This window comes from Lacerta agilis, chromosome 17 (genome assembly GCF_009819535.1).
Source record: "Lacerta agilis isolate rLacAgi1 chromosome 17, rLacAgi1.pri, whole genome shotgun sequence".
NCBI classification, from domain to species: domain Eukaryota; kingdom Metazoa; phylum Chordata; class Lepidosauria; order Squamata; family Lacertidae; genus Lacerta; species Lacerta agilis.
Genome location: NC_046328.1, coordinates 4,113,305 through 4,140,625, shown reverse-complemented (window position 1 = coordinate 4,140,625; position 27,321 = coordinate 4,113,305). Strand labels below are relative to the sequence as shown.

Here is a 27,321-nt window from a genome sequence, read left to right as displayed (position 1 = left end):
TGAGAAGCATTTTGGTAAAGTACAGTTGTTATGACAGTTGTTAACACTTTGATGTTTACATGCAAAGTTCTTACTGTAATTGGTGTTGACAAAAGAGAGGAAGGTTGCGGATGACTATTATTGCTATTTCTCAGCCCATCCCATCCGCCCTACTGATGTCTATCTATTGTGATTTTATGATTACAGGGTGAAGCTGGATGGCCTTGGCTGAAGCGATTGCCTTGCATGGAATAATGGCTGTGGGCTTTGGGCGATTCTGGAGTTTATGTTGATGTTCCCTGACACCTTATGAATGGCATGCTGGATCTCAAGTGGCAAGGAGTACCAAAGGGCAGACTTCTGACCCTGCACCACCAAGGGTTATCTCTTCCACTGCCACCAACCAGGTTTCCCCGGTAATATATTCAGACTCAGTCAGGTTAACGTATTAACAAACCTTCCAGGTTATTGTGAATGCAAACAAGTTTTAAATACTTTGAAATACTGTATTCCGATTCACTCTCTCTCTCTGTCTCCCCTCTGTCTCTGACTCCTATGCTTCCAACCCGCAAGAAACCAACTGAACCAACTGTCTCTCTATTTCCAACTGTCTTCCAACTGCTTTTCGCTTTTCCCCAACTGTCTAAACCAGGGGTCCCCAAACTAAGGCCTGGGTGCCGGATGCGGCCCAATTGCCTTCTAAATGCGACCCATGGACGGTCTGGGAATCAGCATGTTTTTACATGATTAGAATGTGTCCTTTTATTTAAAATGCATCTCTGGGTTATTTGTGTGGCCTGCCCTGCCTGGTGTTTTTACATAAATAGAATGTGTGCTTTTATTTAAAATGCATCTCTGGGTTATTTGTGGGGCATAGGAATTCTTTCATTTCCCCCCCAAAAAATATAGTCCGGCCCCCCACAAGGTCTGAGGGACAGTGGACTGGCCCCCTGCTGAAAAAGTTTGCTGACCCCTGGTCTAAACCTATGGCTAAGCCTTTTAAAAACAAGTAGGCTCCACCTCTGGGTTTTTCTATTGGTCTATTAACCCTTTCTCTCCCCCAGTACAGACATTTCCAAAAGAACGGGCAAACGCCACACAGTGAGAGATGGTGAAAGCCCACCTGTGCGCATACACCAGCAGAGCCAGGCTGGCCAGCACTGCCAGCAGGGAGACATTGGTGGCCTCGTTCTAAGCATCATGCACTGAATTGGAATTGGCACCTTGGAGAAGATATACTGACATTGCACAATACTATAGTTTTGACTTTCCTCTTGCAGCTCTCTGTATAACATGCAGGAAGAGAGCAGTACTCTCATAAGTTTGGATACTTTGGAAACATCTTTCTATTATGAGTTTTGAAATATCCTGAATGTTTAATTCTATTTTGAGTCTCCTTTTGACATATGTTCCCTGACGCCTTATGAACGAAACGCAACATGTTCCTGTGACTGTGTGTGAATGACTTATTGAAATAAACTGTTGAATTGTGAATTGGTTTCATGTCACTGTAGACCCTGTAAGTGGAGCAGTGGCTCTGTATTAGTGCCTGAGCTGTCATTGTGCAGGATCAGGGAGTTATACACAGCTTTTGCAAAAACATGTGGATACATTTTATTAAAGTGTTTGAACGACTTACATTTCTACATTTCAAGAAAGGTGGGTACAAAAGTAGAAAGTAAATAGATGCATACGTGGTACAGTACCTTGGTTCTCAAACTAAATCTGTTCTGGAAGTCCATTCCAAAACCAAAGTGTTTGAAAACCAAGGTGTGTTTTCCCATAGAAAGTAATGCAAAACGAATTAATCCGTTCCAGACTTTTAAAAACAACCCCTAAAGCAGAAATTCAACATGAATTTTACTATCTAATGAGACCATTGATCCATAAAATGAAAGCAATAAACCAGGCTGCAATCTACTGTCCAGTATCAAAAACTGGCAGTGATCTACCCATTGCCCTTGGAGGGATGAGATGGAAAAGGGGAGTTTAAGTGCGGTGTTTGTGTGGACAGTGGCGTCGCTAGCCTCTGCGCTGCTGGGGGCGGCGGCAGCGCAGAGGCACCCCCTGGGGGAGGGGCACGACGCGCGCGCCGTGACGTCATCATGACGTCACGACGCACGTGTATATAGAAAGGGGGGATTTCCCCCTTTCCGAGGCTTTTTTTTCGGCGGGGGGGGGTGGTGGTGACCAGCGAGGAGGGGGTGACGGGTGACCCCCACCTCGCTGGTCGCCCCCCCCGCCGAAAAAAAGCGGCGGAAAGCGGAAAAAGAAGTAGAGCGGCGCTTAAACGCGCCTGCTCTGCTTCCTTTCCAGGCTTTCCCCGCCCCCCCCGCGGTTTTTTCGGCGGGGGGGTGGTGGTGACCAGCGAGGAGGGAGTGACAAGGGTGACCCCCACCTCGCTGGTCGCCCCCCCCCCGCCGAAAAAAAGCGGCGGAAAGCGGAAAAAGAAGCAGAGCGGCGCTTAAACGCGCCTGCTCTGCTTCCTTTCCAGGCTTTCCCCGCCCCCCCCCCCGCGGTTTTTTCGGCGGGGGGGGGTGGTGACCAGCGAGGAGGGAGTGACAAGGGTGACCCCCACCTCGCTGGTCGCCCCCCCCCCCCGCCGAAAAAAAGCGGCGGAAAGCGGAAAAAGAAGCAGAGCGGCGCTTAAACGCGCCTGCTCTGCTTCCTTTCCAGGCTTTCCCCGCCCCCCCCAGCGGTTTTTTCGGCGGGGGGGGGTGACCAGCGAGGAGGGGGTGACAACCCCCCTCGCGGGTCGCCCCCCCCCCCGCCGAAAAAAAGCGGCAGAAGCACCCCATCCATGTGCTGCTGCTCCGGGGGTGACGGAGGGAGCGGCGGCGCGTGGGAGTGGCGGGAGGGGCCGCCGCTTGACACCCCCACCCGCCGCTGCTCACCCTGTCACTGGGGGCGTCCCGCCCCCACCGCCCCTCCCCAGCGACGCCCCTGTGTGTGGAAACACTCAAACTGGAGGGATGAGCTAAAGTATCTGAAGAAGTGTGCATGCACACGAAAGCTCATACCAAGAACAAACTTAGTTGGTCTCTAAGGAGCTACTGGAAGGATTTTTTTAAAAAAAATTTTTGGCAGAGAGAGAGAGAGCTCACAGCAGAGCAGAAGTACAGGACAAGCTGTGTCCTATATTGATTCAATACAGGACCTATATTGATTCAATACAGGACCTAGAATTTTACACTGAAATACCGGGCAATCCTGTATTATATAAAACAGGTGGCAACCTTAGCTGTGGCAGATGAAGGTATCTGGTTGTGCTGGTGCTGATGCAGCATGGCATTTCTTCACTGCGCTCCTCCCAGCGGTCATTGCTCCTTTGGTCACTGCCGTGGATACACGACTTACCGGCTGTTTCCAGTTACAGGCAGGCAGCCGTGTTGGTCTGCCATAGTCAAAACAAAATAAAATAAAAAAAAATCATTCCAGTAGCACTTAGAGACCAACTAAGTTTGTTCTTGGTATGAGCTTTCGTGTGCATGCACACTTCTTCAGATCCAGGCACTGCTGTCGTCTGCAAGAGGCACAGGCGGGGCCGCTGTTGCCAACCTTGTCATGTTTGTAGACATATTTGTAATGCATAGTTGGTTTGCCTAGCGGCTAGCTCTTCCATTCTGTGTAAATGACCAAGCCAGTACAGCCCTGTTATGCTTTTATATTTATTTATTTATATACCCTACCTTTTTCCCTGTCATGGAACCAAACCAACGCGGAACCTTTCACACGGTGCCCCGCGTTTCCGCTTCAACCCAGAAGTACGGCGTACCGGAGCCGCGCTCTGATTGGCTCCGAAGTAGCGCGCGCGAGGGCTCCTGGGCTTTTCGCGACGGGGCGGCTCTGGACGAAGGCACGGTTGCCCGGGTGACGGCGGCGTTTGCGTAGCGCGTGTGCGTCGTTCGTCTCTGTCCGCCGCTGAGCTGGGACCGGGCGGCTGGGCGGGAGCGGAGCGCCGCTATGGCCAGTGTGCACGAGAGCCTGTACTTCAACCCCATGATGACCAACGGGGTGGTGCACGCTAACGTCTTCGGCATCAAGGACTGGGTCACTCCGTACAAGATGTCGCTGCTGGTGCTGATCGGCGAGCTGGGCCGGGCCGGGCCGCACCTCAGCCTGCTCGAGAGGCGGCGGCTCAACCGTCTGCTGCTGCCTCTGCTGCAGGTGGAGCAGGGCGCCGGGAAGCGGGGGGGGGGGGCGGCAGGAGGGGGCGGGGCAGCACTTGGCCGAGTCGCCACGCTGTCAGACGCGGGATTAGCTCTGTACCTTATGCACTTAATTTCTTTCTCTTCTCGCCGTTTATTATCCAACACACACACATAAACGGGGGCATCAGATTCATGCCCATGCGGACTGTCGTCGGCGAAAGCTTATGGTTTGTTATTTGTTAGTTTGCTGGTTCATTGCATTGATACACCACCTTCATCTTCCAAGGAGTTCAAGGTGGTGTGCATGGTTCTCCCCCCCCCTCCCCATTTCAGCCTCACAACAACACTGTGAGGTAGGTTAGGTTTAACTAGTGGTGTCAGGGTTTTCCTTTGTTTAGCTCTGGCAGTGCTCTTCTGTTCTTCTGTTTTCTGGCCTGTCTTCACTGGAGATACAGTGAAATGAGCATTGGGAGTAGGACTGCCTTTGATGGTGGTGCCAGAGTAACCAGGTGAAGAAGACAGGGCTGCTGAACCTTTAATAGTTACAAGGAAGGTGGAGTTTCAGTAGGGTTCTTTGGATGCATAGGGAGCTATTCGTTATTTTTCTTTCTTTCATTAGCCAACTTGGGAATTCTTGTAGTGCAAGTGCAACAAACAAAGTTGGGCACATTCTTTCCTGTAGTAGTAAAGATGGCTATAGATGTTGTGCTGGTACACTTTACTTTTGTATTCATCTAGAAATTGCTGTTAACTAATTTGTGTTTCTCCATATGCTTTATTTAGGGGCCTGATATGACACTGTCTCGCTTGATTAAAGCTATTGAAGAATGCTGCCCTCACTTAGCGAGTTCTGTTCAAATAAGGTAAGTTCATTTGTTCTTTCCATAAGCATAATTGAGATGAGAGTTATTGCCGGGTAATCGTAACCCTGAATACTTTTCAAGCAGAATTAAACAAGTATGTAGTTAAGGACATGACAAATTGACGTAGCAGTAGGTTTAATGACTTTTGATCTAAAGTTTGCATTGTCTAAGTAACCTGAAACAGAGTAATGTGGCTGCTTAAACAAGTGGGCAAACCAAAGGGCAGTGCAGAATGTTCTGGTTTAATATGCAGTAAGCCAACAATGCCATTTTCCAGGAAACTCTATCAATTCTCCAGCCCAGTTTTCCTGCCTCTCCTTCTCTCCCTGCCCATAATAGTCAATATTGCATGGCCACTCAGCATGCTCAAACCTCATTGGACTGCTTTTTAGTTCTCCCCACCTTAGGGTTCCCTCCCCCCTCCCATCCCACATCATGTGCAGGTGTACTTCTGCAAACCATGGGTGTCACGGGTTTTTCCAAGCTGGATGATGCCTCTTCTTCAAGGGGTTTGCTTGAGTGTACAGTGGTATCTTGGGTTACAAACACTTCATGTTACAAACTCTCCTAACCCGGAAGTAATACCTCGGGTTGCAGACTTTGCCCCAGGATGAAAATGGAAATCACGCGATGGCGGCAGTAGGAGGCCCCATTAGCAAAAGTGCACCTCAGGTTAAGAACAGTTTCAGCTTAAGAACAAACCTCCAAAATGAATTAAGTTCATAACTTGAGGTACCACTGTACAGTGGTCCCTCGACTTACGAAAAGAATGGGTTCCGAAAGAGCTTTCGGAAGTCAAAATATTTGTAAGTCGAAGATCGCCATCTAGCATTGGAAAAAAACATTGCAAGTCAAAAAAACCGCATTAAAATATTCGTAAGTAGAGGTATCGTGCTGCCGCTTTCCCTTCGTAACTCGAAAATTTCGGAAGCGGTGGCCATTTTTTTAGCTCCAGGACCCGTTCGCAACTCGAAAATTACGTAAGTCGAGTTGCTTGTAAGTCGAGGTACGACTGTAGTTCTTTCTTCAGTGTCCATGTCTCCCTCTCCCTTTTCTAGTTCATTCCTCTCAGGAGTCAGTCCTAAATCCCAGCAATTCAGATCTTAGAGCTGCCTAAGGGTTCCAGGGGAGACTCTCCTCCAACAGGGGGCAGGGTTATTCTGCAGCAGTACTCTTGGCAGGCTTAAATTGAGGGCTTCTATGCCTCTCCAGGTGTTTGGGGGGGGCTCTGTCTAGGCCCAGGCTGAAGAAAGCTTCCAGTGAGGAAGCAAGAACCATATCCAATCTCTGTAGAACTGCCTTGTTTAGGCATCCAGCCTATTTCCCTCCTCTGGACGTTCATCCCTCTCCCTAAGGTTTTTTTATACCCCCAGCACCACATTCATTCTGCGTAAGGCACAGGAATAGGTTTCCCTCTCTTCCACCAGACAGCTAATGGAAAGTGCTCCTACCTCCTCCCACAACGGGAGTCTCCAGACAATTTCCAGTTATGGTCTCCCCAGGAGTCATTGCCTGTTGGTGTGGAGTGAGGCCTACTTAAAGGGCCAAGTGCCAAAAAAAAAAAAAAAAAGCCTGGCAAGCCCCGACAGCCCTCCACTCTGTCTCAAGCTGTCTCAGTTGAATGAATAGGTCTCTGCCATATGCATTAATTTTGTATTGTATTTAAAGTAATCTGTTGTTTTTAACTGTTTTTAATTAACTGTTTATTTAACTGCATGCACACGAAAGCTCATACCAAGAACAAACTTAGTTGGTCTCTAAGGTGCTAGTGGAAGGAATTTTTTATTTTTTATTTTGTTTTGACTATGGCAGACCAACACGGCTACCTACCTGTTTTTATTATGTTTTCTACATTGAACTGGGACATTTTTAGAAGGCGATTAATACACAACAATAAATACTAATTAACACAAGAATGGTACTGCTTTGGCTACATCAGAATAGGCACTTGGAATTTAGAACTCACTATGAATATGTCTGATGGGTTTAGCTCACTCCAGACATTGCTTATATCCTGTTCTTTAAAAATTTGAAGCAGTTGCATTTGTTTATATAGGACTTTGTATAACCTTTATAGAGAAGCCTTCTGGGAGGGGAGTCACACAACATATGTTCCAGCTGAAATCTCCCTCCCCCAGAAGGATGTCCCCTTGGGCAAATGAAAATAAGGATTGGAACATTGACTTATAAAATTTGTTTTGGCCACTGCTGGGAGAAAATGACATATTGTTGAGGAGTTAAATAGCTACTCTGAGAGTTCTGGTGTGCACATGTTCTGTGGGATGGTCTTGGGAAAACAGACATCACTGCCCTCATGTCATATCACAAATTGCTTTGGAAGTCACTTTCACTGTTTAAAAAGTTCTAATAATAGAGTTAATTATGTAGTTCTTTGGATCCTGGCTACAGACTTGTATAACACCTAGTTTTTGTTTTTTTAAAAAGTCATTTATTTGAAACTTGTTTTTTTAAAAAAACAACTTAAAACTCTCTGTCGCAAATGCTTGCTTATAGAGTTTAAAGGTGTGGAGAACTTGTCTACCTATAAATCCCCAAAAAACTAACAGAGTAGCATGATGTAATGGTGTCATTTCTAGTATTTTAGTGTGCTCGTCCAAGTGCTCTGTATACCCAGAAAATACAGATTGTTGAGCTGGTTGTTTTTAACTGAGTCTGTTTCTGGCCCTGTTCTGTGGCACATAATTCTAATAATAATAATAATAATAATAATAATAATAATAATAATAATAATAATAATAATAATAATAGAAATTCCAGAGTGATCAAATTTTAATGCCACTTTCTAAATGAATGCTGCCCCCTGCCCCTTTCCCCACATTATTCTTTGGGGAGAGGAAAATAGCTTGATGGACTAGCATATGTTTTGCATGCAGAAGGTCCCAGGTTCAGTCCAGGACATCTCCAGCAAGTGATGGGAAGGGCCTGTGCCTGAGACTCCTGGAGGGCTTCAGCCAATATGAGTAGGCAGTACTGGGCTGGATGGACTCATGATCTGACTCTCTGTGTGGTGGTATCACTTGCAGAATAAAGCTAATGGCAGGAGGGGAGTTGAAAGATATGGAACAATTCTTTGATGATCTTTCGGAGGCATTCAGTGGAACAGAACCAGAAGTTCACAAAACCAGTGTTGTAGGTACTGTATCATTTATTATATTAAAAACTTCGGAGAGCCTCTCTTTATCATTAGGGGCTGCCAGAGCCCTGGGTCCACAGTGCTCACCTCTTCTTCCTGGGCAGGGGAAAGAAAGCAGCGCTTCTCTCACTTTCCTCATATTTTCAAGGTAAAGCTGTTTCTAACATTCCAAAGAGTCATACGTGTAGCTTATCACACCTGATGATATTTTGCACTGATAATAGTTTTTTTTAAAACTCCAGCAAGCTGCAGTTTCCCAATACCTGCGTGTTGCACAAAACATGGTTTTGATTAGTGACTTCAGTGTACCAATTTTTGTAAGGTGAGAAGCAGCCTTTCACTTATGTTTTCTTTTTATATATATAAAATTTTTAATCATTTTTATAAATTTAACAACCAATTAAACATTTTCACATTCATAATTCAAAATACATTGTTGTATATACTTCCCCGATTCCCTCCTCATTGTGTCCATTTTAGTACATTTGTAGCAATTTTCATTTTACATCTTATACCCTATCTTTAAATTCATACATTCTTTCTATCTTTACATTTTAACCCCTTAGCCTAAAGTTGATTTCCAAAGATATCCCTTTATTGAACATTACGTTTTTTAACCAAAATCTCATCTGTTTTTACCCCCTCACCCCTCACCCCTGGACCCGGGTTACCCCAAACGATACAACAAGTTCCATAAGACAATCCGATTTCAATTCCCTTTGTTCAACCTAAGTTAGTGTCTCTTGTGATTTCTCACCCCACTCCCACTCTGTTCTGTCTTGACAGCCATCCATCCCCCTCCCCCCCTCCGCTCTTTCCCCCACAATTCTCTTTTTCCTAATCTCTGCCTGTCATCCAAATTGTCATTTTCTAAACATTTGACAATTCTCATTTTCCCTGGATTTGACTCCCAATTCACTTAAGTTTTCACTAGTGGAGACCATGGAGGAAACTGTGTGTGAGGGAGAAAGAGGAAAAAGAAGCCTTTTGGTTTGAGATGAGGAGATCTGAGAATTCTTTACTGTCTTAGAGAAACTCTTCTATAAAAGGAGTGGCTAGCAGAGAGGTCAGAAAGGAATGGGTGGGTTTATACATTTGCTGAAAGTCTGTGGGTATAAAGGAAAACTGGAGACCAAAGAATTCAGTTCTCTATGAGTTGAGTCTACTAGTTTCTGATCCTTATGCCTGTGAAGATATACAGAAAAGTGGATGGGAAGTGTTAGTTAAAATCTCAGAAGCCAATGCTATGGTTGAATATGGTTTCTAGTGATTGGAGTTGCATGTTAAGTGAGCCACCGAGCTCCTAACCACTATTCATGACCAGAACAAGCTATGCAAAACAAGATGGATTTGCTTTGCTTAAGTTGCATCATTCATCCAGAGTGCAAAATTAGAGTTTATTTGAGCATGTAGTTTAATTTTTTTTTTTTTTTTAGTGTGGAGTACACAGCGGGTGGCGCTGTGGATTAAACCACAGAGCCTAGGGCTTGCTGATCAGAAGGTCGGTGGTTTGAATCCCCGCGATGGGGTGAGCTCCCGTTGCTCGGTCCCAGCTCCTGCCCACCTAGCAGTTCGAAAGCACGTCATAGTGCAAGTAGATACATTGGTACCGCTCTGGCGGGAAGGTAAAGGGCATTTCCGTGCGCTGCTCTGGTTCGCCAGAAGTGGCTTAGTCATGCTGGCCACATGACCTGGAAACTGTAGCCAGCTCCCTCGGCCATTAATGCAAGATGAGTGCCGCAACCCCAGAGTCAGACACGACTGGACCTAATGGTCAGAGGTCCCTTTACCTTTACCTTTTACGCTTATCTTGGTTAAAAGGACTGGCTCCCCATAGTGGTGTGAGTGGGTACTGCAAGATATGAGGGAAATAATGACATGTTAATACACTGGTATACATTCCAAGAAACAGATCCCGCTCCCCTCTCTCTGTAGGCTTGTTCCTGCGCCACATGATCCTGGCATACAACAAGCTCTCATTCAGCCAAGTGTACAAGCTTTACACGGCTCTTCAGCAGTACTTCCAAAACGATGAGAAGAAAAGCGGAGGAGACGAGTCTGAGATGGAACTGACCCAGTGTGGGGAGCTAGAAGGGAAGATGGAGAAAGATGAATTTGATGGGCCTCTCAGGTAAGCTTCTAAGATTTGTTTCTAAAACTTGCCTCTGCCCTGCTTTGATTAATATTTATTTATTTATTTATTTATTTATTTATTTATTTATTTATTTATTTATTTATTTATTTATTTATTGTTTATACCCTGCCCACCTGGCTGTGTTTCCCCAGCCACTCTAGGCGGCTTCCAACAGAACATTAAAATGCAATAATCTATTAAACATTAAAAGCCCCCCTAAACAAATAAATCCTTCCAGCAGCTTTTGTCAGCTTGGTGTCCTCCCAAATGTCTTAGGCTACAGTTCTCATCAGCTGCTGCCAGCACAGCCATATGAATCATAGGATTGTAGAGTTGAAAGGGATTCTGAGGGTCATCTAGTCCGATCCCCTGCAGTGCAGGAATTTCAACTAAATCATACATGACAAATGGCCATCCAATCTCTGCTTTCAAATCTCCCAAGGAAGGAGAGTCAACCACCTCTCATGGGAGTCTGTTCCACTGTCAAACAGCTCTTACTGTCAGAAAGTTCTTCCTGGTGTTTATAGTTGGAATCTTCTTTCTTGTAACTTGTTCGGGTCGTACCCTCCAGAGCAGAAGAAAACAAGCTTGCTGCATCCTCCATGTGATAGCCCTTTAGATCAGTGATTTTCAACCTTTTTTGGGTAAAGGCACACTTGTTTCATGAAAATAATCACGAGGCACACCACCATTAGAAAATGTTAAAAAATTTAACTCTGTGCCTATATTGACTATATATAAAGTAATTCTCTTGAATTTTTCAATTTTTCCCACGGCACACCAGGCAACATCTCGCGGCACACTAGTGTGCCGCGGAACAGTGGTTGAAAAACACTGCTTTAGATATTTGAAGATGGCTACCATATCTCATCTCACGCTCAGACTAAACATACCCAATTCCTTCAACTGTTCCTCATTAGGCTTGGTTTCCAGACCCTTGATCACCTTGTTTGCCCTCCTCTGCACATATTTTAGCTTGTCCATATGCTTCTTAAATCATGGCGCCCAGAACTGGACACAGTACTCCAGGTGTGGTCTGACCAAGAGAGAATAGAGCAGGACTATAATTTCCCTTGATTAGAATGTTAGACTTGACTTCAGTTAATGCAGCCTAGAGTAGCATTATCCTTTTTTGCTGCTGCATCACACTGTTGACTCACGTGAAGCTTGTGGTCTACTAAGACCCCTAGATCCTTTTCACAGGTACTACTGGTAAGGCCAGATATTGCCCATCATAAGATATTTGTGCAGCTGTTTCTTCCTGCCCAAGTGTAGAACCTTACATTTGTCCCAGCTGAAATGCATTTTGTTAGTTTGGGCTGAGTTCTCCAATCTGTTAAGGCCACCTTGAATCCCAAATCTGTCTTCTGTGGCATTAGCTACCCCTCCCATCTTTATGTTATCTGCACATTTGATGAGCATCCCTTCAATTCCTTCCTCCAAATCGTTTATAAAGATATTGGACAGCAACAGGCCCAGGACAGAACCCCGTGGCACCTCACTTGTCCCTTTTTTCCAAGATAACAAGGAAGCATTAATTGGCACAGCAAATCAATCCAGAATCTTGAGAAAAGGTCTCTCCCATCATCTGTGACTAGATCCTTCTAACAGAAAATGCCAAGAGTCGAATCTAGGATCTTCCTCATGCAAAACGTGCTGTCTCTCTGAGCTCATTTTCCACCTCCCCCAACTCCTTAAGGCACATTATCTCAATCTTTTTTACAACAACCCTGGGAAGTCATGGAGGTTGTTGATATTACACCCATATTGCAAATGAGGGGCTGAAAATGAGTGAATGAGTGGTTCAGGCCAGAAGTAGTGCTTGACCCCCAGGACTTCTTCATTTATGATTCAATAGGCTGAGCATATTGAAAAGCCATTTCAGCCTCTTTGGTAGCCTTGGGGTAAGGTGGTATTGTAATTATTAGCAGGCCTAGAATTCTGAAGGAATTTCACAGTGGGTCTTTTGCTCTGTCTCAAGGGAGGAAGAAATATCCTGCAATGGCCCACTGTCACAGAAGCAAGCAGAATACTTCCTCTCTCAACAGGTATGTTAATAGTTAATCTTAAACCTGCCAATCGGGTGAACCAGAGGTGCGGCTTCTGGGGAGGGGGGCTTTTCCATGTTGGCACCTGGTTATCCCCAGACACATTTGCTTGCTCCATTCTTAGTGTCTTTAAAATGCCATGTGAGGTCTGTCCTGTTTCCCCACACCTTAATACCTATTCACTCTGTTGGAATATATTGTTGATGTGATTGAAAATTTCAAAGGGCTTTGGATCCCAGCCTTTGAGTTCAGTTGCATTGACATCTGGATGCTAGAATGAAAGGTATGTTTGAGAGCCATTCTTGCTTGAATCCCTTAAGCCCGCTTTTCATCTCTCATAATCAAATTAGCAAGAGCCTCTCTTTTGAGTGTAGCCTAACAAAGCTTTGGCTAAATCTCTCCATGGTCATTTGTAAACATGCTGTCAACCACCCTTTTCTTCCTGATGTGGAAGGGATTCTGTTGCTGTGGTGATAATAAAATTAAATGGTTTTTAATCCCAGCAAATTCATGCTTGTCTTTGTCTGCTTGCTCAAGTGACAGGTTTTAAATTTAATTCCAGGCATCTTTATTGAAAAATGATGAGACCAAAGCTCTCTCTCCAGCATCTTTGCAAAAGGAGTTGAACAGCTTGTTAAAATTTAACCCAGATTTTGCTGAAGCGGTAAGTTTGGTTTGGTTTCCCCCCACCACCACCACCTGTGCAGTCTGGTGTAATCTGTACTGCAGCACACTCAGCAGCTTGGTGTTGGTAGCACTGGTAACAGTTTTAGTGACACCTCTGACCATCATTGGCTGAGCTAGTATGCCCTAGGCAGGTCAGGCAGCAGAGCTGTTGTTGGTTGAGGTGCCTTGTTTCTAAAGGAGGGCATACAGAAAAGCAGAATGTGTCAACAAATTAGCAGCTAGGAAAGGTAGGGCACCTGGGAAAGCAATGGGAATTGGTACAGAATGCTGAAAGAAGGAGGGGGTGGGAAATTGAGAAAGGGGGAATGGGCAGGAAAAAGAGGAGCACATGGTTGGGGACCGCAGTGATAAGGAAAGTGGAAAGTAATGTGGTTTGAAATTAGCCCACCAGATTCTTGGCCTCATGGCCCCTAGATTTATCATTGGGTGACCCCCTCACAACCTTTCACCAAATTACTGTGCACTAAATCTGTGTTCATTGTGGCCATTCCACTTGCCTCTGATCACTCACAAGCTGTTGTTTGCTGCTGTTTTCACTTCCAGCATTATTTAAGCTACTTGAACGGCCTTCGGGTCCAAGATGTCTTCAGCTCAACGCACAGCCTCCTTCACTACTTTGACCGCTTGATTCTCACCGGCGCAGAAAGCAAAAGCAACGGTGACGAAGGCTGCGGGCGGAGCCTGAGATATGCAGCTCTCAACCTGGCTGCGCTGCACTGCCGCTTTGGTCACTAGTGAGTTCCTTCGTGTTCCTCCTGCTGCACAAATTGGCATGAGATCTTCTCCCCCCGTCTGCCACATTGCTGCTTTCCCCCTGAGAGATCTCATGTGAACTCAAGACAGCCCCACAAGATCTTGCGAGGGCATCCCAGAGCCCCCTTGCTGAGCGGCACTTGCCTGGTAAGCAAGGCGGAGCACTTAAAAGCTCTCTGCCTTTTTTGGGGAGGGGAAGAAGGCCCTCTCAGCATGCCACCTTTGCACAAGGGGGTTCCCGGGAGGTCAGGTATGCAATATGGTAATCTCTTTTACAGTTCCCTTCCTTAGCGGTAATGGTAACAAATAAAATAAAATAAAAATTGTAGTGATAAGATGATGGTAAAGAATAAAATAGTAATAGGAAATTGGAAAGAAAATCATCACCAGTATTTTAATGGAGGGAAACATGAGTAACAGGATTTGTTCAGTGAAGTCAGCCTTTGAGTGGGCCCATTGAATGAATAAACTTTGACTTGACTCCTTTGATTTTTGTGGGGCCACAGGGAGCATGGCCTAGCTCAGGGGTGGCCAACTTCCAAGAGACAGCGATCTACTCACAGAGTTAAAAACTGGCAGTGATCTACCGTAGGGGTTCAGGTCGAGGTTATTGAGCTTTTTAAAAAAAATTATTTTATTTTTTAGAAAGGAAAGCCATCCATGTTTTGGGGGGTTCGGATCAAAGTTGAGCTTTTTTTAAAGAAGGAAAGCCCTGTTTTGGGGGCTTCAGGGCAAAGATGTAGAGCTTTTTTTAGGGGAGCCAAAGTTGCTGAGCTTCTTTGGGAGGAGCCAGTGATCTACCAGAGATCTACCACAGATGTCCAGTGATCTACCAGTAGATCACGATCTACCTGTTGGACATGCCTGGCCTAGCTGGATACAACCCAAACTCACTGAGTTTCATTTAATAATATCAAAAAAATTGATATGAAATGTGGTTATACAAATAAACAGCAACTGACGGGATTGCTTTGATTAAGCATGTGTCCTGAACTTTGTCATTCCATTAATGGATGAAACGTTTTTAACACTATTGAAGTGGTTATCTCGCTCACTTGCTCATTTCCTTGCTGTGCTGAAAATGAATCAACTGAGACTGAATGTTTCTCTAAAACACGATGCACAACTCACCCCCAGCAAGACTTGAGAGCCAGCCACTTTTTCAATGAACCAAGGAGGGAGAAGAAGGGACCTTAGCGTGTCAGTGGGGGAAGAGGGATTGTCTTTATGCTGATCTCCACACAGACATATCCAGCTGCTGTTGCTACCACTGCTGCTTCTGCCTTCCGGAGCTGATCCCTAGCACTGTGGTTGCATTTCCCAGAGTGTACTGTGGATTAGAAGTGCTTTCTCCCAGCTCTTAGCATCAAGTTTCTACTTATTGCTAACCCTGAAGTCCACTGGTAGGGGTAGGGAATCAACAATGGGATACAATCTTTTTGGCCCCTGATGGTTCCAGACCCTGGTCCTACCAGATCCCTGGGCTTTTTCACCTCCCTGCCTGTGACATCTCATTGTTGGATGAGTCTGCATGAAGAGATTCTTGGCTACCTCTGTGTTTCCTTTGACTGTAGCCAGCAGGCTGAGCTAGCCCTTCAGGAAGCTATCCGAATCGCTCAGGAGTCCAATGACCATGTCTGCCTGCAGCATTGCCTGGTAAGATGATGGAAGCCTTCAGCTGGTGTGACAGAACTGTTGCTCACTTCCTTTCCATTATTGGTGCTTTCACAGATGCTGTTCCTATTTGCCATAAACTCTGAGGATCAGACAGGCTGCAGGTCTACAAAAATCTTGGCTGGTTTTATTAAACAGCTTAAAATTGTGATCTGTTGTTTCCATCCAGCCTATGTTTCATCTAGTTTAAAAGAGGAAATGAAGAAAACAATTGACTTGTTAGGTTTTAAAGCTCAGTCTTTGCCTCCAGCCGGTTCTGGCCTTAACAAGTATGGCTGTGTGAAAGCGTTCTTTTGCTTAATCTGTATTCCTTAACCATTTGAACACTGCCCTGGGATCTTAAATGCCTGTAGGAGTTTAAACTCTGTTCTCAAATCTTTACTGGCAAATGCCTTGGCTTTTATAGGTTTTCCTTCCCCTTAAATGGCACCAATCTGAGCGAGAAGATGCCTGCCTCAATGGCAGAGTAAAAACTTTAAAGCTGTGAAACAGCCAGAAGCAGCATCAACCACTGTCAAAACCTATGACCATAACTTTGTGGGTCCCATTGATTTGTGGTCCACTGGCATCCATTCTTAATGTGAGGCTCACTTTTGGCATGCTTGACTCCTGAAAGGCAGTTTGCAGGCATCTATAAAAGAAGAGAATCTACTGCTCCTCTGTTGTGCCCGTGGACCAGCCTTCCCCAACCTGGTGTCCTAATGTTTTGGACTACATCTCCCATCGGCTCCAGCCAGCACATGATGTACTCCTAAGCATCTAGAAGGCACCAAGTTAGGAAAGACTGATTTAAACTTATGCAACAGTGTTTATTCACCCCTCCTTAACTCTTCACTTTCCAGAGCTGGCTGTACATCTTGGAGCAGAAAAGGTCGGACAGCTGTGTGCTCTTGGAGCACTCTGTGAAGAAAGCCGTCTATTTCGGATTGCCAGTATGTCTCGCCCACCCTTATTTATTCCTTTGTCATTATAACCGTTTTACACAGCCCTTGGATTAAATGTGTTAAGGGCTGTTAGCAATAAGCAAAACTGCAGTTTTTACAACTGTAAAGGGCATTCACAGCAGATTTCCCCTTTTTAATAATACATTGGATGCTGGGCTGCAATCCTCCCTAGGGAGAAGGTTCTGTAACTGGGGTGACACACCCAAAAGCACCCTGTTCCCAGTTGCGCTCCCCCAAACACACCTTGTCCTTGGAGATGCCAGGGACTAAACCTGGGACTTCCTGCAGGCACTCTGCCGCTGAGCTGCATGCCTTCTCCAAACTCTGGCCCTGCGAACTTGGCTCTTGTCGTTTGCTTGGGGCTCTCGTTTTCTACAGTAATTGCTTCCCTTTTCAAATTCTGTGACTTTGTTTATTTTGTTTCTTTCTCCTAGTATTTAGCTTCCCTGGGGATCCAGTCCTTGGTTCAGCAAAGAGCTTTTGCGGGGAAGACTGCCAACAAACTAATGGGCGCCTTAAAGGACTCCGACCTCTTGCACTGGAAACACAGCTTGTCCGAACTCATTGACATCAGCATTGCCCAGAAGACGGCCATTTGGAGACTGTACGGTCGCAGGTAGAGCAGACCCTTATCCATTCGCTTGTGCCTGCCTGCCGCGTGCCCTGATTCTGCAGGAATGTGGAAAGGCTGCTGAATGTGGTATTGGCCACAGACTTAGGCTTCCTGATAATCTCTTCTGTCAGTTAAAAACAAAAAGTTTCTAAAATGGGTGGGTGCAAAAATAAAAATTCTAAAACCCCGGAAGCTTGTGGGCAACCATTCCTTCTATTTCCAGTGTTTGAGCTGTGAGTGCTGCTGCATATGTAACCATTGTGGCACCATTCATGCACAGGAAAGATTGACCAGCAGGCTTGGCAGAACCCCATCAGCTGCAGAAGTACCAAAAATCTGAATATAGTTGGCTGCCCCAGAGGCTTTGTCTGCTCCCTGTTGCATGGTGTCTCCCTCTTGCCGTAGGTTGCACCAGGGCTGCGGAGCAGGCCCACATGCTCCAGGGGGGGAAACAGCTTCAGGTGGGAGAAGCCAAAAAAACAGCTCAACCCAACTTATTTTATTAAGTATATGTACAACTTGACTTTGCCAGAAGAAGATCCAGTTACCCTACAGGGAAGTCCCAAAGAACTGAGCATGCTCAGTGGCGATGGAATGCTGACTAATTTGGCCTGGGTGGGTGGGATGGAGTATCCAAGAGCACCGAGCAGCAGCACCCCATGCTGCAACATTCTGTTGCAGATCTCACTTGTCCCTACTAAACCTCAGCAGTTTCAGGGAATGCTGGAGAAGATCTCCAGCTGTCAGAAGCAGGGATTCATCGCCCTACGAAGTTTCTCTGTCATCCCCACAACCAGCAGAATTGAAATAAACTCTGCAAAAAAAAAAAAAGGGAATGTGCCAAAAAAATATATTTTTAAAAATTTTTGCTGGCAAAGGATTTTATTTTATTTTATTTTTTAAAATATTTTTTATTAAATTTTTACATACATTCTTTTAAACATCCAATAATTTTCATCTCTTATACATATTTTTGACTTCCATCAACCACTTCTCAGGATTTTCAAATTTCCTAATTTTTTCTTGTATTACCAACTTCACTATTACTTTTTATCACAATAATTATTACCTTCCAAAATTATCTTCGTAATATTTCCTAAAATTAACCTTACAGAACTTCTTGTAAACCTACTAGCGTAATTTGTTGTTTACAGTTGTCTTTCAAATATTTCTCAAATTTAGTCCAATCCTTCAGGAATTCCTGGTCCCGTCGGTTTCAAATTCTTCCTGTCATCTTATCCAATTCTGCATAGTCTGATTTTATTTTATCTTTTACTGCAAAGTACATGAGATGCTTCTGCACATAGCCTGAGGTGCTGGGTCTGTGGCTAGCATCCTTCAGCACTCAAATCTTCCTCTTGCCTTAGCACCATGGCCCTCCAACAGGCCCAGATGTTGCTGAGCATGAACAGCCTGGAGGCCGTGAACGTGGGCGTGCAGCAGAACAACACCGAATCATTTGCTGTGGTGCTGTGCCACCTGGCAGAACTACACGCGGAGCAGGTGTGTGGTGTGTGTGTGTGTGACTGCATGCTCTGGTTCCACGCAGTCATTTGCTCTATAACTGGCAGTTCTTTTTCTTCCTGGAGGCTGGAGGGAGAGGTTTCACTCCCCCTGAAGCAGCACCTTGGTTCTAAAAGGCTCTGGGACAGCCTGGGAAGACCAAGGAGAAATTTGGCTTTTAAACTAGGAGAGCAAGTCTCTGGCTGCCTTTAGCCTTCGAAAGACACCCCTTTGCTGCTAGAGAGAGCTTTTGCTCCAGCCTTTAGCTCCTGGAAGAGAGAGGACAATATGTGCCAGGGCCTCAGAGGCCTAGGAATATCTGTCTCCCCCCTGGGCTTCTCCTCACTGCTCAGCCTTTTTCACCAGCCTTTTGCTGTTCTGTTAATATTGTTATTGCTTTGTTCTGTGGTTTTTAATATTACAATTTTAATAAAAGTATTGTTTCTATATTAGTTGTGATGGATGGCCTTGTAATCCACCCTAGGGCCATTTGGTGAATGGGGGCTGCTTATAAGTATAAGGGTTGCCATATTTCAAAAAGTAAAAACCAGGACACCTTGAAAGTTGTTGAGCCCAAATGTTGTCGGGACGTATGGCAGCCCTAAGATAATGTCTAATAATATATATTCAGGGTGTCGTCTGAATCTGCTGCAAGCATGCTTGCTTGCCTCCCTTGTCTGTCAGACTTCCAAGCCTTTTCAATCACCCCTAGGCCCCACTCCCTTTCCCACTTCATCCAGTAGGGCTGCTTTTTCTCCTTGTGGTACTACTATCCCACCCGCCAATCAATTCATCTGTTGCACAGTCCATGCAGGACACCAATGGATGGTGCCCACTTCCAAGATGTGTCTGGACTCTAGGTTTCCCATTCTGGGAAAGAGCAGCTCCCATCAGACCACCACCTTGGCGTCAGCAAATTGATGACACTTGCCCATTGTGGAGTCCCCTTGTCAAGTGAACCCTGTGGTTGGATACTCATGCAAGTGTCGGATGTTTGATAGCTTTCCATGACTGCTCAAGTATAGCCATGATGTGCTTTGGGGGTTCCACCTGAAAAAGTGAGTCTAATGGAGAATAGTTCCCAGGTCCCAGAAGGTTCTACAGCTCCTGCTTAGGTAGAGCCATTTTAAATATTCCATTTCTGCATCTGACAAAGTAGATATGAAAAGAGGAGAAAACCAAACCTGCTCTTAAAATCAGTTATTTGCTGATAATCTGCAAGAGGTTGCTGTTTTAATGGTGTGTTCATCAGTTATTTATTTTCAGGCTGTTTAATTTGGGGGGCATTTTATATTATTTTTCTTGTAAACTGCTTTGTGTACCATGGCAAAAAGGCAGGTTAGGAAATAAAAAAGAAACCAAATAAATAGTCAAGAACAGAGTCCAGTCAAAGGCAAGTTCTGTTAGGGCTCTTTCAGTGAGAGAGTTCTCACTTCTGTTGAAATCAGTGTGACTTAAAAGCACTTATCCTTAGCAGGATTGTTCCCCAAATCTTATATTTTTCTTGGAGTTCCTGTAGATCTCAAATGTTTTTATTTTGAGAACCAATTTCTTGAACGTTTACTTCAGTCTTGTCTTTCTGTGTATGTTTGTGTCAGGGCTATTTTACAGCAGCCTCTGAAATACTGAAGCACCTGAAAGAGAGATTTCCTCCCAACAGTCAGCATGCACAGGTGAGGCCCAGTGTTTGGACTGTAAGCTCCTTGGGAGCAGAGACTTGTCTTTTTATGACATAGGGATGATGATGAAGAAGAAGAAGAAGAAGAAGAAGAAGAAGAAGAAGAAGAAGAAGAAGAAGAAGAAGAAACAACCCTCAGCTTGCTTTGGGTAGCATTTCTGAACAGTGTTGTGTCTAGGATTTGGGGGGCCTTCTTAACCTCTTAAATTCTCATGCTGCACCTGGAGGAAGCTCTCTGCAGACTTGAGTGAGAATAGTTCTGGTTCCCACATCTCAAAAAGGCTAATGTACAGCTGGGGAAAGACAAGCAAAAAAGGTGAAAAGTAAAACCCTACCCAAAATGCGATCAGGGATCTGGAGCAGCTCACCTGATGAAAAAAAGGGTAACATGGCCCCTCTCCCATCTCCCTCCAGCCCTTGCCAGCATGGCCAGTGCTCAGGGAAGGTGGGAGGTGCAATCCAGCAACATCTGGAGAAGCCACAGGTTCCTCTGCCCTGGTTTAGAGATAAGGCAGCAAGTGATGCCATTATGCATGGTGTGAAGAAAGGAAAGTTTTTCTCCTTCTCCTCTCCTTGGTCCTCCAAGGAAGGTGATTGGCATGAGATTTAGGGTAAGCAAGAGGAAGTCCTTTTCCACACTGCACATGTTTAAGCAAAGGACTTGGGCGAAAGACTCCCTTCTGTAAATGGACAGGGAGGGGACTGCAGGGATGAGTGAACTGGAAAAAGAGATGCCACCTGATCCAGGAATATCGGAAAGGATTTCCGGATGCATGGATGTGACGCGGTTAATGCCAGACGACTGCATCCTGGAGGATAACAATACCTGACTCATTCTGCTAAAGCAAGCACCCCATCCTCTGGGTTCTGTCAAGGCCATCTTGGCTACAGCACCCTTCAATTTGTGTCGGGCCAAAGAAAGCAGGACCTGAAATGTTAGTACCCCTGTGAAATATATGATGTTGGCATCTCATATATTTATGAGGTGTGTGTGTGTGTGTGTGTGTGTGTAAGTAAGACTCCTGTTTCTTTTTAACCTGATCCGGAAATGTTCTTATCCAGCTGTGGATGCTGTTTGACCAGAAGATCCAGTTTGACAGAGCTATGAACGATGGCAAGTACCATGTTGCTGGCTCCCTTGTGGCTGGGATTACAGCCCTGAATAGCACTGAAGGGGTTTACAGGTAAGAGATCACAAACCTGCAGGAACAAGGGCCTCTTCTGATGGGATTAAAATGCCTGTGGGATAAGGCATTGTGTTCCTCTTTCTTCTTTCTTTCTTTCTTCCTACTTGCGCTAGCTTTCCCCACTGTTACACTGTAGAAAATCAAAATAAAAAATATCCTTTAAGACATTTTGTACATACATTAGTAATGCTTTACCGCACGAGTTGGGAAAAGCCTCATTGGCCCTCAGCCATTGAGTGCGTGGACTGCCAGTACTGGATGTTTCACTACCCATTGTGCAGCCCTAAGAGCTTGGAAAAACTTGCTTCTTTAAAGAAGAGAGAGAAACATAACTAGCATGCTTCCTTATTCCCTATAGGCAAGGCCACACATCCGTGGCAGAGCATGCAGAAGGTTCCAGGTTCAATCCCGGGCGTCTCTAGGTGAAGCTGCACAAGACCCCTGTGGGAAACCCTGGAGAGCTGCTGCCAGTCAGTGTATATATGACTGAGCTGGATGGAGCAAGGGTCTGGCTCTGTGTAAGGCAGCTTCCTCTGTTCATACCTTCCAGTTCTACTATTTGTCTACCTAGCCAAGTTTTGTCTTCTCTGGCTGGCAGCAGCTCTTCTGGAGCTCAGGCAGTTTTTCCTCGCTTGCCATCCACTCCTTTGTAAAATGGTGGTGCTACCAGAGATTGAGCCTGGGCCTTCCTGCTGCCCTGCGTGCCCCCCTCCCTCCGCAGCATCTGAGCAGGCTGCATTCTGCATACAATGCTGCTCTGGGCCCGCAGTGTGAATGCTCTGGTTAGGGCAGGATGCCACCCGTGAGCCCATAAATAGAGGGAAATTTCTAACTCCCCCTTTCTGAAAAGTCTGTCGCTCAATGCCAATTGGCTTTTGCCATGGCGAGGTGACTTTTGCCTTGCTGAGTTCTATGAACTTTCAGATGTGTTGGTGGGAAGAGGGGTTGTTTGATTGTTACTATGTTATGAATTTTTCTGTTTTCATACTGTAAACTCATCCTTGGATGAAGAGCAGTATATAAATTTAATAAATAAAATAAATAAAAATAAAAGAAACAATTAAAATGCAGTTTAAAATCACTATGAATATAGAATGTGGACACACCATGTGCCACCTGAATGAAACTTGCAGACCACAGTTTGGGAGCCCCTGCATTAGGGTTAAATCAGAAACTATTGACACTTCATTGCAATCTATTCTTCAAATTAAACTATTAGAAGTCTGTATTTTATTTTGAAAAATTATATCCTGCTTTTCATCATCTAGGTCTCAAAGCTGCTTACTATGATAAAAAAAAGACAATACAGTATACAAAATTTTAAATGTAAATTAAACCACAGAATTTTAAATTACCAGAAATTTTTAAAAGAACATGAGGTTTTTAGTTAGTTAGTTAGTTAGTTAGTTAGTTAGTTAGTTATTGTTTTTAGTGGTTGGTGACTGTAAGGCACTAAAATGTGGGATACAAGTAAATAAAATCTTACGCTTGATCCAGCCAGAAATAAGTACTTTGACATCCCTTTGATTTTGAGTTAAGAGATTTTGAGCGGTTGAAATCACTGCAAATTGGACGTGCTTCTGACTCCATTTTGGGGGCTCCTGGGATTCTATCTTCCAGAAAAGCCATCCTGCTTAAAGCACAGAATCAAATGTCTGAGGCACACAAACTCCTGCAGAAGCTCTTGATTCACTGCCAGAAAATTAAGAACACCGAGATGGTGATCAGGTAAGCATTGAGCTGCCGGTTGCTTGCTCCCCAAGTGAGTTTCCCTGGGAGCCTTCTAAGAGCCCTGCAGCCGTGGGGTGAGGCTGAGAGTCCTGCTGGGCCTCTTGCGTGGGTGGCCCTTCTCTCTTTCGTGAGCCTGGGGGAAGCTCACAGGGCTTTCCTGTAGCAGCTCCCCGCATGCAGAATGCTCTCCCAGGGAGGCCCACCTGTTACCAGGGCAGCCCTCATTTCAGCACTAACAAATAATGTTTTGCTTTCCTGGCATTTGGGCAGCACCAGTGGCTGCATGGTAGTTTTTTGATTACATTATAAACATGCTCGTGTATTTTTTTTATATTTTATTTTTTAACTCTGCTTGTAAATCACTTCAGACTTTATATTTTATTTTATTTATTTAAAAAATAAGAATAAAACCCTTGTGCATTTTTATTTTTTTTATTTTGGTTGTAAATCACTTCAGATATCTTGTAGTGTGCTTCCTTTCACACTACTTCCTCTGTTTTATCCTCTCCGTTTCCTGCAAGAAAGGGTGGGGCTATAATACCAGCTTCAAGTGCTGGGCAGGGGCTCTGGCTCACTGGTAAAGTACCTGCTTTGTAGGCAGAAGGTCTCGGATTCCGTTCCCAGCGTCCCTAGGTAGGAATAGGTATGTCTCCTCTCTGAAAGTATAGTGCAGTGGTGGCGAACCTTTTAGAGACAGAGTGCCCAAACTGCAACCCCAAACCCAATGATTTATCACAAAGTGCCAATCCGCCTCAGGGCAGGGGGAGGCCTGGCGGAGGGCCGGCGGGCGGGCGAGGCTCGGGGCCCCCAAGGGGGGGGCGACACCAGCCCTGCGAGGTAGGCCGCCCCCTTCTGCCCCCTCCCCCATCTCACCAGGCGGCGCGGGCGCTGCTCCTCCACATCCCGGCGTTTCTCGGCCCCGCCGCGGGGCTCCCTCGCGGAGTGCGGCACCCAAAACACGCCGCCGGCGCACGCCCCACAAGGTTCCACCGCCCGGCAAGCGGTGGGGCGGGCGGAGCGCTTTGAGACACTGCGCCGCTCGGGAGACCCCGCCCCCTCGCCCTCGCGCCGCAGGGCCTAGACCAGTGGGGCGATGGCACACGTGCCCACAGAGAGGGCTCTGCGTGCCCACTTGGGCACGCGTGCCATAGGTTCGCCACCACTGGTATAGTGTCTAGACCAGTGCTTCTCAAATGTGGGTGCTATTACAGTACTTCCCTTGATCTAGACCAGTGCTTCACAAACCTGGGTCCTCAGCCATGTTGGACTACAACTCCCATCATCCCTAGCTGGCTGGACCAGTGGTCAAGGATGATGGGAGTTGCAGTCCAACAGGGCTGGGGACCCAGGTTTGTGAAGCACTGGTCTAGATCAAGGGAAGTAATAGCACCCCTCTATCCTGCCTTGGTCAGACCCAACCTGGAGTCCTGTGTCCAGTTCTGGGCAACACAGTTCGCAGCTGAGAAGCTGGAAGGTATGCAAAGGAGGGTGACCAGGATGGTCAAGGGTCTGGAATCCAAGCCTTATGAGGAACAGTTGAGGGAAATGGGCATGTTTAGCCTGGAGAAGAGGAGAGGTGATATCTGGAGGGCTGTCACGTGGAGGATGGAGCAAGCTTGTTTTCTCCTGCTCCAGAGGGAGGGACCTGAACCAATGGCTTCAAGCTACAAAAAAGATTCCAACTAAACCTCAGGAAGAACTTTCTGCTGGTAGGAGCTGTTCGACAGTGGAATGGACTACCTTGGAATTTGTAGACTCTCTTTCATTGGAGTTTTTTAAGCAGAGGCCATCTGTCGGGGATTCTTGGACTGCTGTCAGGAAACCCCCCTCCCCGCTGCTGGTAGGGTCGCGGGAGCGTTTGCAGTATAGAGAAACCCCTAAGCTATTTACCAGCTCGTCCTCCCCCTCCGCCGCCGGAAGCAACCATTCCTCCAGTGGGGAGGGGGAGTCAGAGGCAGGAAGGCAGTGCAGGGGCTCTGAGAGGATCGCAGAGCCTCAGCGCCGAGGGGAAAGCGGGGAACGGGGTCAGGTTCCCACGCTCCGAGGGCACAGGCAGGAAGGACGTGGAAGGGGGAGGCGGGGGTTCAGAATCCCGCGCCTCTTTTGCTGGACAAAGAACCGAAAGGGTTCATTCCTGGACTCTGCGGAGGGATGAGATGGACGTTTGATCTTTTGCTCCACTGTATATAGCTGTGCACAATAAAGAACTTTGTTTTAGAAGTTCAGCGTTTGGCGCTTTACTCATGAGCAACCACTGAACGTCCTTACAACTGCATTTCCTGCATTGTAGCGGGTTGGGCTCCATGGCCCTTTGGGCCCCTTCTGTGGCTCTATGAAACCCTGGAGGGCCACTGCTGCCATACTTGACAGTTGGGACCAGTGCTCTGACTTGATAGGCAGTAGCTTCCTACGTCCCTAAGAGTTGGGTTTCCCCGCTCCTCTACTTACGTACACTGTTGTATTTCTTTCCTTGCTCCCCCCTGCATGACTTAGTGTCCTCCTCTCCATTGCTGAGCTCTACTGGAGGTCTCTGTGCCATACAATAGCTCTGCCCGTCCTGCTCCAGGCACTGGCTCTATCCCAGGAATACCGCCTCCAGTACTTGGCCTCCGAAACCATCCTCAACTTGGCTTTCTCCCAGGTATATTTGGCACAGGTGCAAGCAGTACCTGCTTTGTTCTTCCTGCTCCTTTATGCAGCTCTATCAGTGTGCTATAAGGGGACAGCCCTTTGCCCCAAGAGGCTTGCAGTTTGAAATTTGATGCACAAAAAGAAATGGTAAAACTTACATATGCATATTGTTTTAATAGATTTTATATGTGTGTGATTGCTCTATCTGTGTTTCCAGGGGTTCTTATTTTTATCTGTAAATAAATATAATATATATATATTTATGTATAAATAAATCTAAAATAATTATAATAAAATGGGGGGGGGGGAATAAAAGGCATTTATTTCAGTGTCCTGTACTTGGGCTTAGTGAATGACCCTGGGGTGTGGGATCTAAAGCAGCTGTTCACCAACATGGTGCCCTCCAGATGCAGTTGGGACTCCAAATCCCATCAGCCATTGGGGATGGTGGGAGTTGTAGTCCACTCACATCTGGGAGAGTCGCAAGTTCCCCAAACCCCGTTTTAACTTCTACACAATACCTAATTCAGCAAAGTGAAATCTAAACCAGCAGGTGATGATCTCTGCCTAACATTTGGGGGCTCCCGCTTCCCTTCCAGCTCATCCTTGGCATTCCCGAGCAAGCGCTGAGCATTTTGCACATGGCGATAGAGCCCATCCTGGCTCACGGGGCAGTGCTGGACAAAGGAGCCGCCATCTTCCTGGTGGCCAAGTGCCAGGTCGCCTCTGCTGCCTCCTACCCTCCTCAGAAGAAGGCGGAAGGTAAGAACTCTCCGTGCACCTTCTCATCTCTATTCCATAGGCATGCGAGTGAAACGATATATTGTAGGTGGGAGGACTCAGCCCAAGAGGCACAGGCCTTCATGGGCAGCCCTTTGGGGGACGCTACCAGCGGTGGGTACACACCCCACCCTCCATCCTCCGCCCAGGGACACAGTCCAGCCAGGGAAGTGATAAGGGAAGGGGGCAGAGCAGGGCCAAGGAGAGGCGTGGCTGGTGGAGGCATGGTTCATGCAGAATCCTGAAGGCCCAGATAGGCAGCTGGCTTTATAATCTATTTAATCAACTGTATTTTAATATATTTCACTGTTTAATATTTGAGGGGGAATGTTTTTTTAACAGTTGGGCAAATATATGGATTTTATGAAACAGACAAATGTTTAAGCAGGAGAAGAAAAACTTTGCTCTTTTTCGACAGCTCTGGAGTCAGCTATCCTGAACCTCAACGAAGCCAAAACCTATTTTGCCAAGGTGGACTGTAAGGAGCAGCTCCGAGATGTCCTTTATCTCCAGGCCAGGCTGTTCCACAGCCTTGGCAAGGCCCAGGAGAGGAACCAGTGTGCCATGCTCTTCCGCCAGCTGCACCAGGAGCTCCCTGCGCGGGGGGTCCCCTTGATCAACGCCTTCAAATGAGCCCTTCGAGCAGGGGGCCTCATTCCAGAACAGCAGTGCTCAGCGCCCGTTCCACTTCAGCAGGACTTGTGCAAGAGAACTCTCAAATAGATTGCCTCCTAAGCCGTTCCTCTACAGCAGCCTTTCCAAGACTAGTGCTGTCCTCATGTTTGGGTTGAGATGGTAGTCCAAAGCATCT

General features: G+C 46.1%; 1 protein-coding gene across 1 annotated transcript; it reads left to right on the top strand.

The window, feature by feature from the left end:
* Positions 1–3,912: 3,912 nt before the first annotated feature.
* ANAPC5 (anaphase promoting complex subunit 5) lies at positions 3,913–27,321 on the top strand. Its single transcript, XM_033174462.1, has 17 exons — positions 3,913–4,146; positions 4,914–4,993; positions 8,038–8,147; positions 10,083–10,278; positions 12,263–12,329; positions 12,892–12,993; positions 13,560–13,750; positions 15,344–15,425; positions 16,286–16,375; positions 16,822–17,003; positions 18,368–18,503; positions 20,102–20,176; positions 21,244–21,365; positions 22,989–23,096; positions 25,593–25,740; positions 26,330–26,492; positions 26,929–27,321. The coding sequence occupies exons 1-17, from the start codon at positions 3,943–3,945 to the stop codon at positions 27,141–27,143; spliced, it is 2,271 nt and encodes a 756-aa protein (XP_033030353.1). The 5' UTR covers positions 3,913–3,942; the 3' UTR covers positions 27,144–27,321.

Bases quoted from the DNA above. Each gene is read 5' to 3' on its own strand.
- ANAPC5 (XM_033174462.1), top strand. From the start codon at position 3,943: ATGGCCAGTGTGCACGAGAGCCTGTACTTCAACCCCATGATGACCAAC. The intron at 13,751-15,343 runs GTGAGTTCCTTC...CTTTGACTGTAG, and splicing joins CACTGCCGCTTTGGTCACTA to CCAGCAGGCTGAGCTAGCCC. The intron at 21,366-22,988 runs GTAAGAGATCAC...TCTATCTTCCAG, and splicing joins AGCACTGAAGGGGTTTACAG to AAAAGCCATCCTGCTTAAAG.